Source organism: Pithys albifrons, chromosome 19, assembly GCF_047495875.1.
Source record: "Pithys albifrons albifrons isolate INPA30051 chromosome 19, PitAlb_v1, whole genome shotgun sequence".
NCBI classification, from domain to species: Eukaryota; Metazoa; Chordata; class Aves; order Passeriformes; family Thamnophilidae; genus Pithys; species Pithys albifrons.
The window spans coordinates 12,263,863-12,277,923 of NC_092476.1; the positions used below are offsets into that span (position 1 = coordinate 12,263,863).

The window sequence follows — 14,061 nt, forward strand, 5'->3', positions numbered from 1 at the left end:
GACTAATTTTGAAGAAACAACCACCTAAGCAGACCAAAAACCACAGATCACAGGGATCTTCAGGATCTAAAGCTGCCCCTCAAACAAAAGAAAACCCAGTAAGATTGCAGATGTCCATAAAAACCAGATTAACCTAACCTAAAATAAAGTGGAATGAAAAGTTTAGACCTGAAATCAGTGCCACAGCCTATTCAGAATGACAGCTCCTGAAATGCTAAGGCTGACACAAAGTTTTACTGCTGTGGCTGAGACAGAGCAAGTTTGCAATTCTCCCTTCCACCCTTTAACATTATTTTCAAATGTATTTGGCTGCCAAAGTTTATCAGTCTTCTTTTACATGCTTTGGCTTAAAACACATCCCTGCTGTTCTCTGGGTGCTCTGGGTTTACCACATGAGATCACAGGAATTAGTTCAAGTCTGTCCCACTGCAAACCTCCCTGCAGTCTGTCCTTCCCTTCAGTTTCAGGAAGGGGCCCTGGAAAAAGCCAAACTCACAAAGGCACAGTTCCCAAGAGGTATAAACACTGAGACCAAAGGCAAGAATTAAGCTAATGAGCCCCAATATGCTGCTCTTCTACCTCTAAAGGTCACTGTATACCAGAGTGCTGCTTCTTACACTTGCAGCTTCCCAGCCCAATGCACCTGGGGAAATCCGCTTGATCCCCGACAGGCAAAAACACACACAAAAAGAACCCAAAACCGAACAGAAAACCAGAAGCCAGATGAACTACTCAAGCCCACCCCCACACTAAAGATTGAAAAACAGCGTCTGGGGAGGCCACACAAATTATTTTGGCAGCAGCAGAGTAGCTCCTCGGTGAGTCAGAAGCATCAGACTGTCCCAAGCAGCACACACACCTCTGCCCTGCCAGCAATGCCAGCTATGAGGGCTGGTGACACAGTGTCAGCATCCCAGGGAGCCTGCAAAGGGACCAACTGACTCAGGCTTAGGTCAGCTCAGTGGGCACAGGATTTAAGACAAGCATCCACCCCTATGCCATACCAGCATGGTTTGACAAGTGATGGAGCCAAGCCACCATGTTCCGGCCCGGTCCAGAAAGGTGGGGTTCCTCCTCCTCCTGCCACCCTCAGCAACACCGTCCTACCCCCTCCCCTGTGAGGGAAAGGCAGGGCCTGAGCAGGGGCTGCTCACGGGGTGAGGGCACAGACACGGCCCCAACGAGGGAGATGCCTTCAAGGTGAACAGAAGGGCTGCACATGTTAAAGGTACATGTATGTAAAAGGTACATCTGCACGAGCACTCGCACTCAGTTCAAAGCTGGCAGCACAGGGTCACAAGAGGTGTCACCTGCAGTGTGGCAGTTTTTTCCAGCATCTTGTACACAGATTATGTAAGTGCACCCAGCAAATCTCAGCAAGAGACCTGTAACAGACATAGCCTGTCCATCAATTCAGCAGTAGCTCAAGGAGCTGGGGTGGGGGTAGAAAACAGGGTGCAGAGTCACAGCAAAAATACTTTGTCTTGTTCAGACAACCAGAAAACCACAAGTGAAAACCACAGAGGGCTCCAAGGCTGCACAAATCCTACAACTGCATCCCAGGAGCACAAGACGTAACCCACCCTAGCTGCAATTGCATGCTTAACCCCTTGGCACCTTCAGGATAACTCAGCACTTTCCTTCTCATTGATTTTGATAATCAAGTATTTCAATATTTTAACAGCCCCCTAAACACCCAAGTGAGTGCCAACTGCAATGGGTGATCCTCACACTCGTGGTTCCAGAAACCCTCCAAACACAAGCGCTGGCACCACCAGAGGGGAACGTGCGGATGAAGGAAAAACGAACGTGCAGCAGCTGATCCACCCTCAGCCCAGCACAGGCACAGTATCCAAGTTATCTGGGAGGTGAACTGAAGAGACACAGGTGAAGTGTCTCTCACCAAGGATTTACCTTGAGTAACTGCCCCACATTAAGTGATCCAGATGTAGGAAGACACTTATTTGAAAGGAAGACATTTTTCCATACTCAGCAGACACAGCACTATCATTTAACCACTGCTCACACATCCCTTTGCAATCATACAAGTCCACAACATGAAAAGAAACCTGAGTACCCAGAAGACAGGTCTGAGTACCCAGAAGACAGACAAAAGGCCTTGGCAGGGAATGCCAGCAGGCTGGAATAACATGGTGCAAAAATCACATTACTGAGGGCTTTGGCCAAGGGAGCAGCAGAATTCAACAGGGAGAACCAAAAAACAGAAGCTGATCAAACCTATATAAAACCAGCCTAAAAATGCAGTAACAACTGGATCAAATGACTTAAAGACACAGATTCTTTTGAATTGGTATCATCAGAGGGACTTAATTTCTCATTGCAGAAGAGACATTATAGCCCAACAACTATAAGTGACCAGGATCAACAACAGAAATCTCCAATTTTCACCACTCCAAATCCAGCAGAATGTACAATAATAATAATAATAATCCATCCTGACCATAATATCCATGAAAAAGCCCATAGCTCAAGGCGACACCTCCTGAACCAGATGAAAAGGGTCAGCCCCAAAACCAGGCAGGTTCCCCTCAGTCTGCTGCTGCAGCACAGCAATCCCCACCTCCCTGAGTTGGGTGCTGCTGTCTCAGCATGTGGCAGAAGGGCAACACTCACGCCCACACTTAAGGAGGCATTTCAATACAATGAGCCCATTCTAAATGAGGTACATGAGAAGTGGGAACATCACCAGCACCTTTGCAAAGCTGGTCCCAGATCAGTGCACTCCAGCCTTTGCCTTTGAGAGGATGCCAGAAGCATCGCATCCATTCAGAGACTGTTAATTCTTTATAAACATCCCTTCAGTGAAGCCTGATGGACATTTCCTCCAGGTTCAGGCCTCGTGGGGCAGAGCACTACACAACCACCCCGTGTGGCCTTTTCCCCTCAGGCAGTTATGCCTTCCCATCTCCACAGGCTACAGCAGCTATTCCTCAGTTGGGAAGCAGACCTCCATTCTTAGTTTCATATAAAGTCTTACCAAGCCTAAACCCAATAGAAGACACCTGACTTCAAAACAGTGATCAGGTCCCCGCTGTATGACACAAACAAGGTATTTGTATGTGTTTGATACAGGCAGAGCTTGGTGTGGTTACACGAGATTTCTGTAAGCAATGCTTCACTGCATATACACAAGTTTAATTAGGGGGACTCCTCAACAACATCAAGTTTGGAACGTACACATTTTGGCCTTTTTCTGCTTTTCAAAACACTCATCTTTCTCTTACAGGATGACCCTCATTTTCACAGACAACAGTGTGACTCCATGCATCTTGGCTTCCAGAAAACAGCATAAAACAACCAAAAAAGCCTCCCAGGGTGCTGTAGTTTGGAATTATTATGTAAATTCTCTCCTCTGCCACTAACTGCCCATGCCATTACTTAACAAAAAGAAGTAGTTAACTGCTACCGTCTTCTTCTCGATCGCTTGGGTGGGGGCAGGTTGTTGTCTTTTGGTTTTGAGGACATTTATTTCATTCTTAGCTCGGCGGAAGCAGGAGCGGTGGGTGTGTGTGTGCTGCCGAGGAGGGAAGCTGTTTTCCTCCTGCTGCTGCCTCTTGCTGAGCCGCTTCTTTTCTCCTCGCCACGGCTGTTCTCCTGGTTTCTGCATTTGGGGGTCCCAGTCTCTGCTCCGCTCTCACCGCCACCTGCGCCGTCACGGCCTGCCCGCCGGCAGAGAGGAGTTTGCAGCTGCTTTCCAGGACACGCGGCGGTTCCCCACTCCAGTTTTCCTTCTTCATTTGGGACAAGAGACACAGAGGGAGAGACAGAATTCAACTGGGAACTCACCCTGCAGCCAGCCGGGTTGTGACACAGACACTGCCTGTAACTTTTCTTCAGGAAGAAACTTACTGGTTTGGTTGTTGTTTTTTTTTCTTGTGGTGTTGGGGGAAGCAGTTTGGTCTGGTCTGTTTAGAGTTATATCTATACTTACATATATATATATATATATATCGGTCAAGAACAGTTATCCTTCTTGTATCCGTTGTCTGATTAAAGTTCCTTTTCTTAAATTTGATAAAGAGTGGCGTGATTATTGTGGAGGAAACCCCCTCCTCCACTTGTGGGTAAACATTTCGGTTTTTGCCCCTCAAACTGAGACACAGGGTCTGAGGAAACTACCTACTACATTTGGGCTGCCCCTTTACCAGGAAAACAGACAGATCAAGAATCTCAGTCAATTACAATTAAGCTAAAACCGAAAGCCAAATGCCAAACCATATGCCCCGCATGCCAACACAGTCCTGCATGTGCAAGTGTATGCAAAGACTCAAACACAATCCAGACACGGCCACAGGATCCATAGAGGAATAAACTGGGGGCACAAATGAACTGAAATACATTGGTTTGCTCACCACACAGCTCCCTTTACCTTCCACAACAAATGCAAACCTGTCCAGATGGACATAAACCCATCAGTCTGCCAGTGTCAGCCTGCACCAGTGCTGTCTGCTAACACACTCCAGTCTGATAATTCCACGGAGGGGAAGAGGAGTGCAGGTGCCTTCTGATGGTACTCAAACAGTTCCCACCTGCCAAAGATACAACTCAGTTGGCCTGTATTAGCATAAGTACAGGTAGTTAATACACAGGGACAGACAACATTTATTTTACAACCTACAGAAGACAGGTGTTAATTATCCCCTCCAGTCCCCTTTTTCGTCTTTTCTATCTTCTTCGTTTTCATTTCTACATCATACATTTCATTTTACCTGGCCACTCACACACTGCTTCATACCTAACCTGCTGCTCACTTGCTGCTCCTTCAAAACTCCTGCACCTCCCCTCAGACTTCTTGCTCCCCAAATTCCCCTCTGAGGTTCCCTAAGCAAACTGCCATGTTCACACTGCTGACTCCTCTCACTTTATCCACCCACCACACCCTTTGGCTCAGAGAGGCAAGTCCCCCTACCAACCTTTTGAAAGTGCCCGCTCTGTATCCCAGCAGATCCAACATCTCACTCCTCTCCTCCTGCCAGACCTGGGTTCAGGAGCACCTTCCAGGGAAGCTACTCCAGTCACTCCATGCCCTCAGCAAGGCAGCAACACAGCAGAGGAGGAATCAGCATCTCCTACTGAATTCCTGTACTGAGGATCCCGCAGGTCACAGAGCTGCCCACAAACAGCTTCAAGCAAGCAAGATTCTGACTGTGCCAGTGCTGCCCACAGGAGCCATAACCACCTCAGTGACACGGTGCAGTCACACACTCACACCAAATCCACCTGACCAGGGGACTGCCAGAGTCCATCACAGTGCTCACCAGTTCCATCACCTGCCAAACATGAACAACTCCTGCACCTTAAAAAGCCTCCCAGCAGCTCTTTTCTGCCAGGCAGAGAAAGGCACAGGGCAGAGCTTCCTTGTAAATAGGCACAAACAGATCACCCAACTCCAGTAAGTCACTGATGTCCTGAATGGCACCCAAAGGTGACACAGGGACTTTAGTTCACCTCCTCATGCACCCACAGATACCCCTTGGCAACCTCCCTGCCCAGGCTCCTTGCCTTGCATTCACAGAGGACTCCCTCACCAGAGACAGATCTCTGATTTTTGCTAAAATAGAAAGGTTATGGCTGGAGTCAGGTGGAGAAGGCAAAGACAGCAATGAGGGCATAGACAGGACCACAGACACACGTGAAGGGAACTGAGAATCCCGAATTCCCACTGAATGGGTCAGAATTCCCACCCAATACAACTGAGCCACCATGCACACTCTGAGAAGACATAAACAGTAGCTCTGCTTGGCTTTTAAAAGACACTGGAGCAAACCACTCAGCAAGGATTTGGAGAAGCCCCCATTGCTTTCAGTCTTCCCAAATGCCCAGTGCAGGAGCTGAGTCCATAATAATAGCCTGTTATAAGTGGCTCCAGCTTCTGTTTGGCAGTGGAAGGAGAACAAGTGACTCCACAGGTTGTCATTGGAATCAAAATTCTCCCAATGCCTTGGAATTAATTACATTTCTAGATTTCATGCCATCATTTCTTCCAATGATCATTTTCTTCATAATGTCAGCAGTAAAGACTATTACTAATTTTGGGAATGAGAGAAACACCAAATTGCTTCAATTACAGTTTGAGTGTTATTTTTTTCTTAAATCACTGTCAAAGCATGGTATCCTACTTACCACAGAATCTGTTTTCTCCAGAAAACATCCAGACACTAAATATTTGGGACCGTTCCTGAGCTTTAACATTACAGATAAGTAAGAAGGACAACTCTTTACACCACCAGTCACCAGCACACAGACAGACCTCTGCGTGCACGCAACAAACATCTAAAAAATTATCGAATAGGATCTATTTTAATACTCAGAATTCCAGGTTTCCTTTGCCTCAGAGCTGTGCCTTGACCACAGCATCAGGGAGTGCACTGGCCAAGAGACCACGTGGGAGGAAATGAAGCTCCAAGTCCTTTGGCATGGGCAGCTAATCCAAGTAGTCAAGAGAAGGCACAAGCATGAAACTGGGGCCCACAGAACACTAAGGGTGAGAAGAGCTGAAGCAAACCCTTGCTCAGCCGTGAGGCCTGAGGGCCATGGCTGCACAGTGAGCCCAGCACGACACCAGCAGGGTCCCTTCATCTCCTTACTGTCACCTGGAGGGCTTTAAGCCTGTGTGCATCAAAAATGCTTTAGGATATCAAAATGAAAACAAAGCAAGGTGGCCTGTAGACACCTTTTGGATCTGCTGTTCTAGCCCCAGATATCAGTGTGATGGGCCTCAATTTCCATGAAGGCTTCTCCCCTGTACCACCACCCTCCAACACTTCCCCAGATGCAGCCCCTGCCAAACACCCCACAGCAGATGCTCCTCCTGACACTGCCAGCCCTCACATGGCAACAGAAACTCCCAGTCAGGGACTCTCACCTCAGGCCAGCTTGCCCAAGCCCATGTCCTGTGGACAGGCTCTCCGAAAGCAAAGACTGCTGTCCAGAGGAGCAGCGCCACAGCCGCTGGCACAGGAGTTGTCCCACCCTCTCCCGCTTCCAACCTCCCTCCCAACAGCAGTTGCATAAGCCAGGTCGGAGTGTTCCTGGCTGAAAATCAACTGAGCAAAACTTTATTTTATATATATAATTACTTGTTCCCAACTTAATGACTTCCCTGCTCCACCTCGTCATGCTGTTTAAGCCAATTAAATCAACACTGACGCAGTCCTACCTACTCTTCTCCCCACCCAGCAATGCATTCCTGCACCTCCCTTGCTCCGGCGCCTGCCCAGCCCCAGCACAGGCACACACGGCACATCTTGACTGCACCTTTGGGGGGTGTGCTTTGTTCAGCTCAGCCTGCCTTGGCATCAGCAGGGACACGTATGGTGTGCAAGGCCACAGAGCACTCAGAGGGCAGCCAGACCTGCCCCAGCAGCCTGCAGACCACCTGCAGCCACGTCCAGCACCTTCCCATTCCACCCTCAGCCCACGCAGGTGGCATGGCAGCAGAGGCATCTCTGTCCTCCTGGAACAGTTTCTTGCAGGTTCCAGGAACTAACACCACCACAGTGACCTGCAGCTCCAGAGCCCACCCAGGATCCCACACTCAGCTCCTCTGAGGGCACCCAACACTCACCTGCTGCCACTCAAACACCGGCTTTCCCTACCAGCATTCGGGTACCATCAGCTGGCCTGTTGTCCTGAGTCAGTGTTTAAACAGCCACTTAGACCAGCTACAACAGACACAACTGCCCTCCCTCCACCTGGGTGCAGATGCCACATTGCCACGAGCTCACAGGGCATCGCAGGTTCAGTGCCAAACCAGCTCTCAAGCCCTACAGACACAGGGGATTCAGAAGAACGACTCAAATATGAAAAATGGGTCAGGCGGAAACACAAGGGAGCACATGGAGGGTTGTAACAGTGCTGCAACAAGGCTAGTTCTTGTTTAATCACAACAGCTTTGGTCAAGCTTTTAACATGTTCATTTAATTCACAATGTCTGGGATTCTGATTTTTGAAAGGTGGATAACATCACCTTAACAAGGCCCAGTGGGTACCCAATCCTTTGCAAGGTGCAAGCAACAAACAGCCAGAATTCATCTTTTTATTCTACATATACCAAACTCTCCAGTTTAACCATCGGTTCTGCCCAAACAAATTCTCCTCAGTTTCAGCACAGTCTGTCCGAGGACACAGCAAACAACCGTGACAAACACTATCTGCTGACAGTACCTGCACCTCTGTCACAAGGAGAGGGATCTTTCCCTCTTCCTGTTCCCAAAACAGGGTGAACAGCTTCTTTGGTATTACCATCCCTGTACTTAATTTGAAAAAAAAACAAACCAGCACTGTGCCACCTCGGCCTAAGAAGGCCTAAAATGTTGCTCAAGCAGAGACTATTCTCCAATGGTCTAACTTTAAAGAAGAAACTCAACGGGTGTTTGCTGAGGCCTTTCTAAACAATAAATATCCACCGTTTTGGCAAGGCTGCCCAACCATCAACAAGTGCCGGTGGGAACCAACACGACCCCGCTGCAGCACCGTAAATTTCCACCGGAACGGAACCAAACTGAACCACAAGTTCGCGTGTAACAGATTTTACTCAAACATCTGCCCTGAGACCAGCACCCCCGGGGCGGATGGCTGGGGCAGACCCGCCCGGCCCGGCCCGGCCCTGGGACGGCGCTTTCGCCGCGGCCTGTGCGGCTCCCCGGGCCGGGAGAAGCCGGAGCGCGGCCGGCGCGGCCTTTGTGGCGGCGGCGGGGCCGAGCGGGGCAGGCCTGGCGGGCAGGCCCGGGGCCGGGGCCGCGTTTCCTGCCGCCGAGCGCGGGGCGCGGCCAGGCCGCCAGCGGGGCAGGCCCGGAGCGGGACCGGGGCCGGGCCGGGGCTCCTGCGGGTAGCGCCGCTCGGGATCCCGGCCCGGCGGCGCACGGGGGGCCCCGCGGCCCGGCGAGACCCGCGGTGGCCCCGGCCAGGCCCGGCCCGGCCCAGCGGTGCTTACCCTGCATGCTGCTGCTGCCGCTGCCCGCGGCGCCCGGCCCGGGCCCGCTCCCGCCGGAGCCGCCGCTGGGGCTGGGAGTCGCCATTGTGCGCGGAGCGGGAGCAGCGGCGGCGGCGCTGCGCAGGGACCTCCCCGGCAGGGCAGGACACGCGGCCCCGCCGCCCGTCCGCCCCCGGCTGGGGCCGCAAACCCCTCCCCGCCGGGCCCTGCGCCTGCCGCGGGGCGGGGGCACCCCGGGCCCGGCCACTCCGCAGCGTTCTCGCTGCCCATCGCCCGCAGTCCCCCCGAGCACCTCCGGCCCGGCCCGGACGCTCCCACTGCTTCGACCGGGGGCATTGCCCACAGCCCCCCGGGCTCCCCTCGCCATCGTCCGCAGCCCCCCGAGCTCCCTCGGCCGGGGGCCGCATCCCTCGCCCCGTGCCCGCCGAGGCCCCTCGGGGCCGGTGTCGGCCTCAGCAGCTTTATCACATTTCTCATCTCCACAGGGTTACAGCTTCTCCCGCTCAAGCTGCCACTTGCAAACTTCTCCTGACACACACACACACCCCGAGATCACAGGGCACGACTGATCTCGGAGCATCATCCCCTTCCTGCCACCATCAGCGTTCCCCTGCGTTTCTTTCTGTCCTTGGCCACCGCTGTTCGTGCCACCACATGGTTTCTGACCCATCCTCTCAACTGCAGCAAATCTGCAGTCCCAGTCGTAGGGACAGCACGTGCTGGGAACTCAAGCAGTGGAATGGTTTCCCCAGAGCCATGGACTCTCTCCAGCTCCAGCATGACAGGGGTGAGTCCCTGCACCTACAGGACTCCATCTCCTCATCTTTGTAACAGAAATAATACTGACCCCCTTTATGAGTCAAGATCTGCTGAGGAGAGAGCTGGATGTCCAAGTGTTAAACAGAAGCATGAGGACTCTTTCCCTGCTTCTCCATTGCCCAGACCACCATGAAAGTGGTGATACAGAGAACACCTGAAGCCCTGAACATACACTGGAAGTGCCTCCAGGAGTTGCCAGCCATCACCCTTTGTGCAAGTGCAGTGGGGGAGGAGGCTGGGGCAGAAGCTGCCTCCCCTCTGGCCTTTATTTTTCCTTCTTCCTCCCCCAGCTCAGCTCGTATTGATTTGTCTCACCCTGTGCTAAGGCCAAAAATTTTCTTTCCTCATATGCTTTGAACTTGGGAAAGCATCTTCTCCCATCCTAGAGTCTTCTGGTTTCCCTGCTCAGCTGCACAGGCCATCAGGAAGACAGGCTGGAGTGGTGCCTGGGGCACAGGAGATCAGCCTTCCATCCAAGCCCAGCTCCCATTCTGCCGAGCTTACCTTTGTCAGGAAGAAGAGGTCAGAGCTGATCCTGACCATCTCCCTATTTCTGCTCCCAACTCCTGCTAGTCAAGCAAAATCACTTCCCTCCCTGTCAAGGATGCAGCTTTCCTTCGCTTTAAGGAACACCATCACCCCTTTCACAGGGACCAAGATTCCAGTAACCTCTGTGCTGGGTTTGACCTTAGGCTGCCCTACACTATCCCACTGTGGCCTCTGCCCTTTCTGGAGACGTTGCTGACTCTTCCAAAACTGCTTCCCGTCTGTCCCCTCCACGGCTTTGGTTGGAGAGGAAGAGGATGCACTTGTATTCAGAGCTTCCCACAGGAGCAGCCCTTCCTGAGTGTGGTTTGCATGGGCACCACCGATGGTAACCGTCAGTGCCAGCACGAGGCAGAGCCTGTAAGCAGAGACCACAGACCCCATGGCACACAGCACACACGTCCAGGTGAAGGTGTGCCCTTATCCTCTCCCCCCATGCTCCCATTTTGGACACTTTGCTGCCTGGCACAAAGCAGGATCCCAACCCTACACCTTCACCTGCACAACGCTGTGGAGCAGAGTGTAATGTGGTGGATGGGCAGCAGCCTTCACAGCCAGAGGCCAGACCTGAGAAGGGCAGTCCCATGGCAGTGACCAGTCTTGGTCTGGATGCCAGACAAGTCTATTGCAGTTGGGCAGGACTGAAATCAAGTCCCCAGGAGCTGCTCTGGCTCACAGTCTGAGGACAGTGACACAGCCCAGGTGAGAACCAAAGTAAAAGCTTTGGCTAAAAACAGCTCTCAGAGGAAAGAGTGAAAAGTGGTTTCTACACGTACACATCCCTCTCAAGCTTCTTTCTTTTTCAAAGTGCTGCAAAGACACCTGGTGATGCTTGAATTGCTTGTTCTTACTGGCAACCTAGCCTTAAATGCTGAGATTTAAATTTCTGAGGAGTGGTGTGCTGTCCAGGCCCTGACACAAAAGACATCCTCCCACCAATTTCACATCTTTCCTTTCTCTTCTCTGTTTTGCTTAAGCCTTGTCTTCTGTGGTAACCCTGAGCATAGGTCCAAGGTTGGCATCCTACAGGCTGTGATAGAGAAACCCAGTGACTGCTGGCAAACACTGGCACAAGCTGATAGATGATTTCCACCTCTGCTTTGTGCCACTTGCACGTGGTTTGCTTACAAAATCATACTTCCCCCCCACTGCAAATCTGGAGGATCAACAATACCTGTTCTGACACATTTGTGAAACCTTTCCTTAAAGGCCTCCAGTGAAGAAGATTGTGCCATCCCACAACAACCTGTTCTAGCACACTTCGGTCCCAATGTTATTTGAAAGTCTAACTTCAAAATTTTTAGTTTGATCTGAAACCCTTTATATCCTTCACTGTTTGCTATGGCCATGGCCTTCCTCAAAGTGACACCTTAGACACCTGATGAAGTGCAAGGATGACCTGCAGTATTTCCCTTCCTCTCCTTGCCTCAGCTTTCAATTCTACACACTACATCAACTCATTTCTGTTAGCCTTTCTTCATGTTTCTCTGCCTCCCAGAATCCTCGCTAACCTTCTTTGATGATTTTTTCTGTCCAGCTGCATTTTTTGAAGCACAGAACCTCTAGCTAGGCATATTACTCCAGTTTGCCTTGGAGGTTACAGTTCACATGCTCCAGGATAGTCTTTGCCTTGCTTTCCATTGCTGGTGTTCAGTTTGCTCTCCCATATACATTGAGCTCTTTTTTCTTTCTTTCTTTTTTTTTTTTTGAAAACTGCATGCACCCAGTTCCCTCACTTAAACCTGCTCATAAAAGTAATGATTGAAGTTGTACCTGTTAAATATTGCCCTATAGGTTGCAACCCATGTCTCCATCTAGTGCTAAATCCTGTTGCTTTTGCTGTCCTTCACAGCCTGGAGGAATTAGCAAGCTTAATAAGGCACTCATGGGTGTTAATCATCCAGGCTGTTAACTGAAGTAATTAAAAAGATCTGGCATCAGAATGGACCCCTGCAAAAATCCCTTCACTATGTCCTTCCATTTTGACAAACACTGATAATTAGCACTTGAGGTACAATGATCTCATCAATTTTGCACTCACCATGCCCTTATATCTTGTTAAGAAGGGGTCAGTACAACCAGTGTTAAAAGCCTTCCTAAAGTCAACATATGTGACATCTGTTACTTTTCACTTTATGCCTAAAATATTGTGCCACAGCAGAACATCAGAGTGGTTTGTCAGCATTTGTTCCTGATGAGTTCTCAGAGGCTGTTGTCCATCCCATGGCCATACTCTTAGTGCATACAAGGGACTTGTGTAACAAGTTGTTCCAGAACTTTTCTGGGAATTGAGAAGGACTTTAAATTAGGACTAAAGAAAAAAGCTGACAAAGCATAACAAACATCAGTTTGGGTGAGGTCTATAAAACTAATGAGGTAGGAAGAAGGTTGTTAATGTAGGATTATAATAAGGACAAGAGGAAGGTCAATCTATTGAACACTTCAGACATGTGTCACCTGAAGCTGGTCAATCAGGGAACATGGGGTGGCTCCCCTTCTCAGTAAGGTGGTCTCCATCCTTCCCTGCTCCTGGCACCTGACCCACCAGTCAGGGAAACTAAACCCAGAGCCCGTTTAATGCTATCAGCTGTGACCATGTATTTATTCCCAGATGTCCCTATTGGAACTGCAGTCCGGCTTGTGGGGTCAGGAACACACCAAAGCTTCTGAACCCTTCAACTCTTCACCTAGAACCTTTTCACCAGTTTTGATCCAATCTAAATCAATGTATGATCATTCATGGCAGAAGAATGAGGGCCCTTATGGAGCAGGTCACTGGGGTGGGTGACCATGGCAGTGTGTTCAGTAGCATCTCTGGTCCAGGCTCTTGAGAAACAGCCTGGCTCTGACTGCCACAGCTTGGCTGCTGGGCCCATCCCTGCAGCCCCTGTCCCTTACAGGTGGAGTTGCCACACTGAAGATAAGCTTGGACTGCTATGGGGTAAGGAGCAGATCCAGAGAAACATAAGGTGGGAAATGTTTTGCCTAATCCGAGAAACAAGTAGCTCAAGTTCTGTTCAGGGGTACAAAAGGTTCTTGGCTTCCCTCTCATGGGAGAAGACAGTACTGCTGGGGACACTGCGGCAGTCCCGGGCCTTGGAGCAGGATGGTTAGAGAAGTGCTCGGGATGGTTGGTAAAGATTTAAAGTGAACAGCCTCGACCTTTTCTTTGCACTAAGCACAACAAACATTGAAAGATGGTTTTATTTCTAAGGCACGCTACAACCCGATTGCTTTTGAGTTAGAGAAGCAAAGTCTGAGGCAGACTCAGGTTCCACAGCTGGTAAACTAATCCTCTCCTTCCCACCTACCCTCAGGAGGGACAGTGGGACCTTTTGCCTCTCTTACTCTTGTGACACTGAACTTTGCTCACTCACAGTCTTGCCAAACCTTTCATGGCATCCCTCCCAAGTGCCCATGGAAGCTGCTTTTTGCCAGCCCAGCCACCTCTTCCCCTCAGCAGAGCCCAATCCCACCCCATGCAGGGCCCTGTCTGTGTCTGTCCAGCTGTTCCTCTGCTTCCCTCACAGTATCCACGAATTTCTCCCAGTTTTCACCATGAGGTGGCAAGGAGCAGCCTGAGCGTGACAGAAACCAGGTGGGCTGTGCAACTTTGCCCAATAGCTTGTGACCAGACAAATTAGTCAAAGAGCTCATCACAGCTATCATATCATATAAATTACCCTAATGAAAGACATGCTGTCTGTTACATTCTTCTTACTTTAACATCACTGTTGCTT

At 50.5% G+C, this 14,061-nt stretch overlaps 1 protein-coding gene across 1 annotated transcript in view; it reads right to left on the bottom strand.

Moving 5' to 3' along the window:
* Positions 1–9,121, bottom strand: part of MAP2K4 (mitogen-activated protein kinase kinase 4) — a 94,855-nt gene extending 85,734 nt beyond the window's left edge. Inside the window, exon 1 of the mRNA XM_071573592.1 lies at positions 8,957–9,121. Within this exon, the coding sequence (XP_071429693.1) occupies positions 8,957–9,041 (85 nt within the window). The 5' untranslated portion in view covers positions 9,042–9,121. The remainder of the gene's footprint in view (positions 1–8,956) is intronic.
* Positions 9,122–14,061: the final 4,940 nt, after the last annotated feature.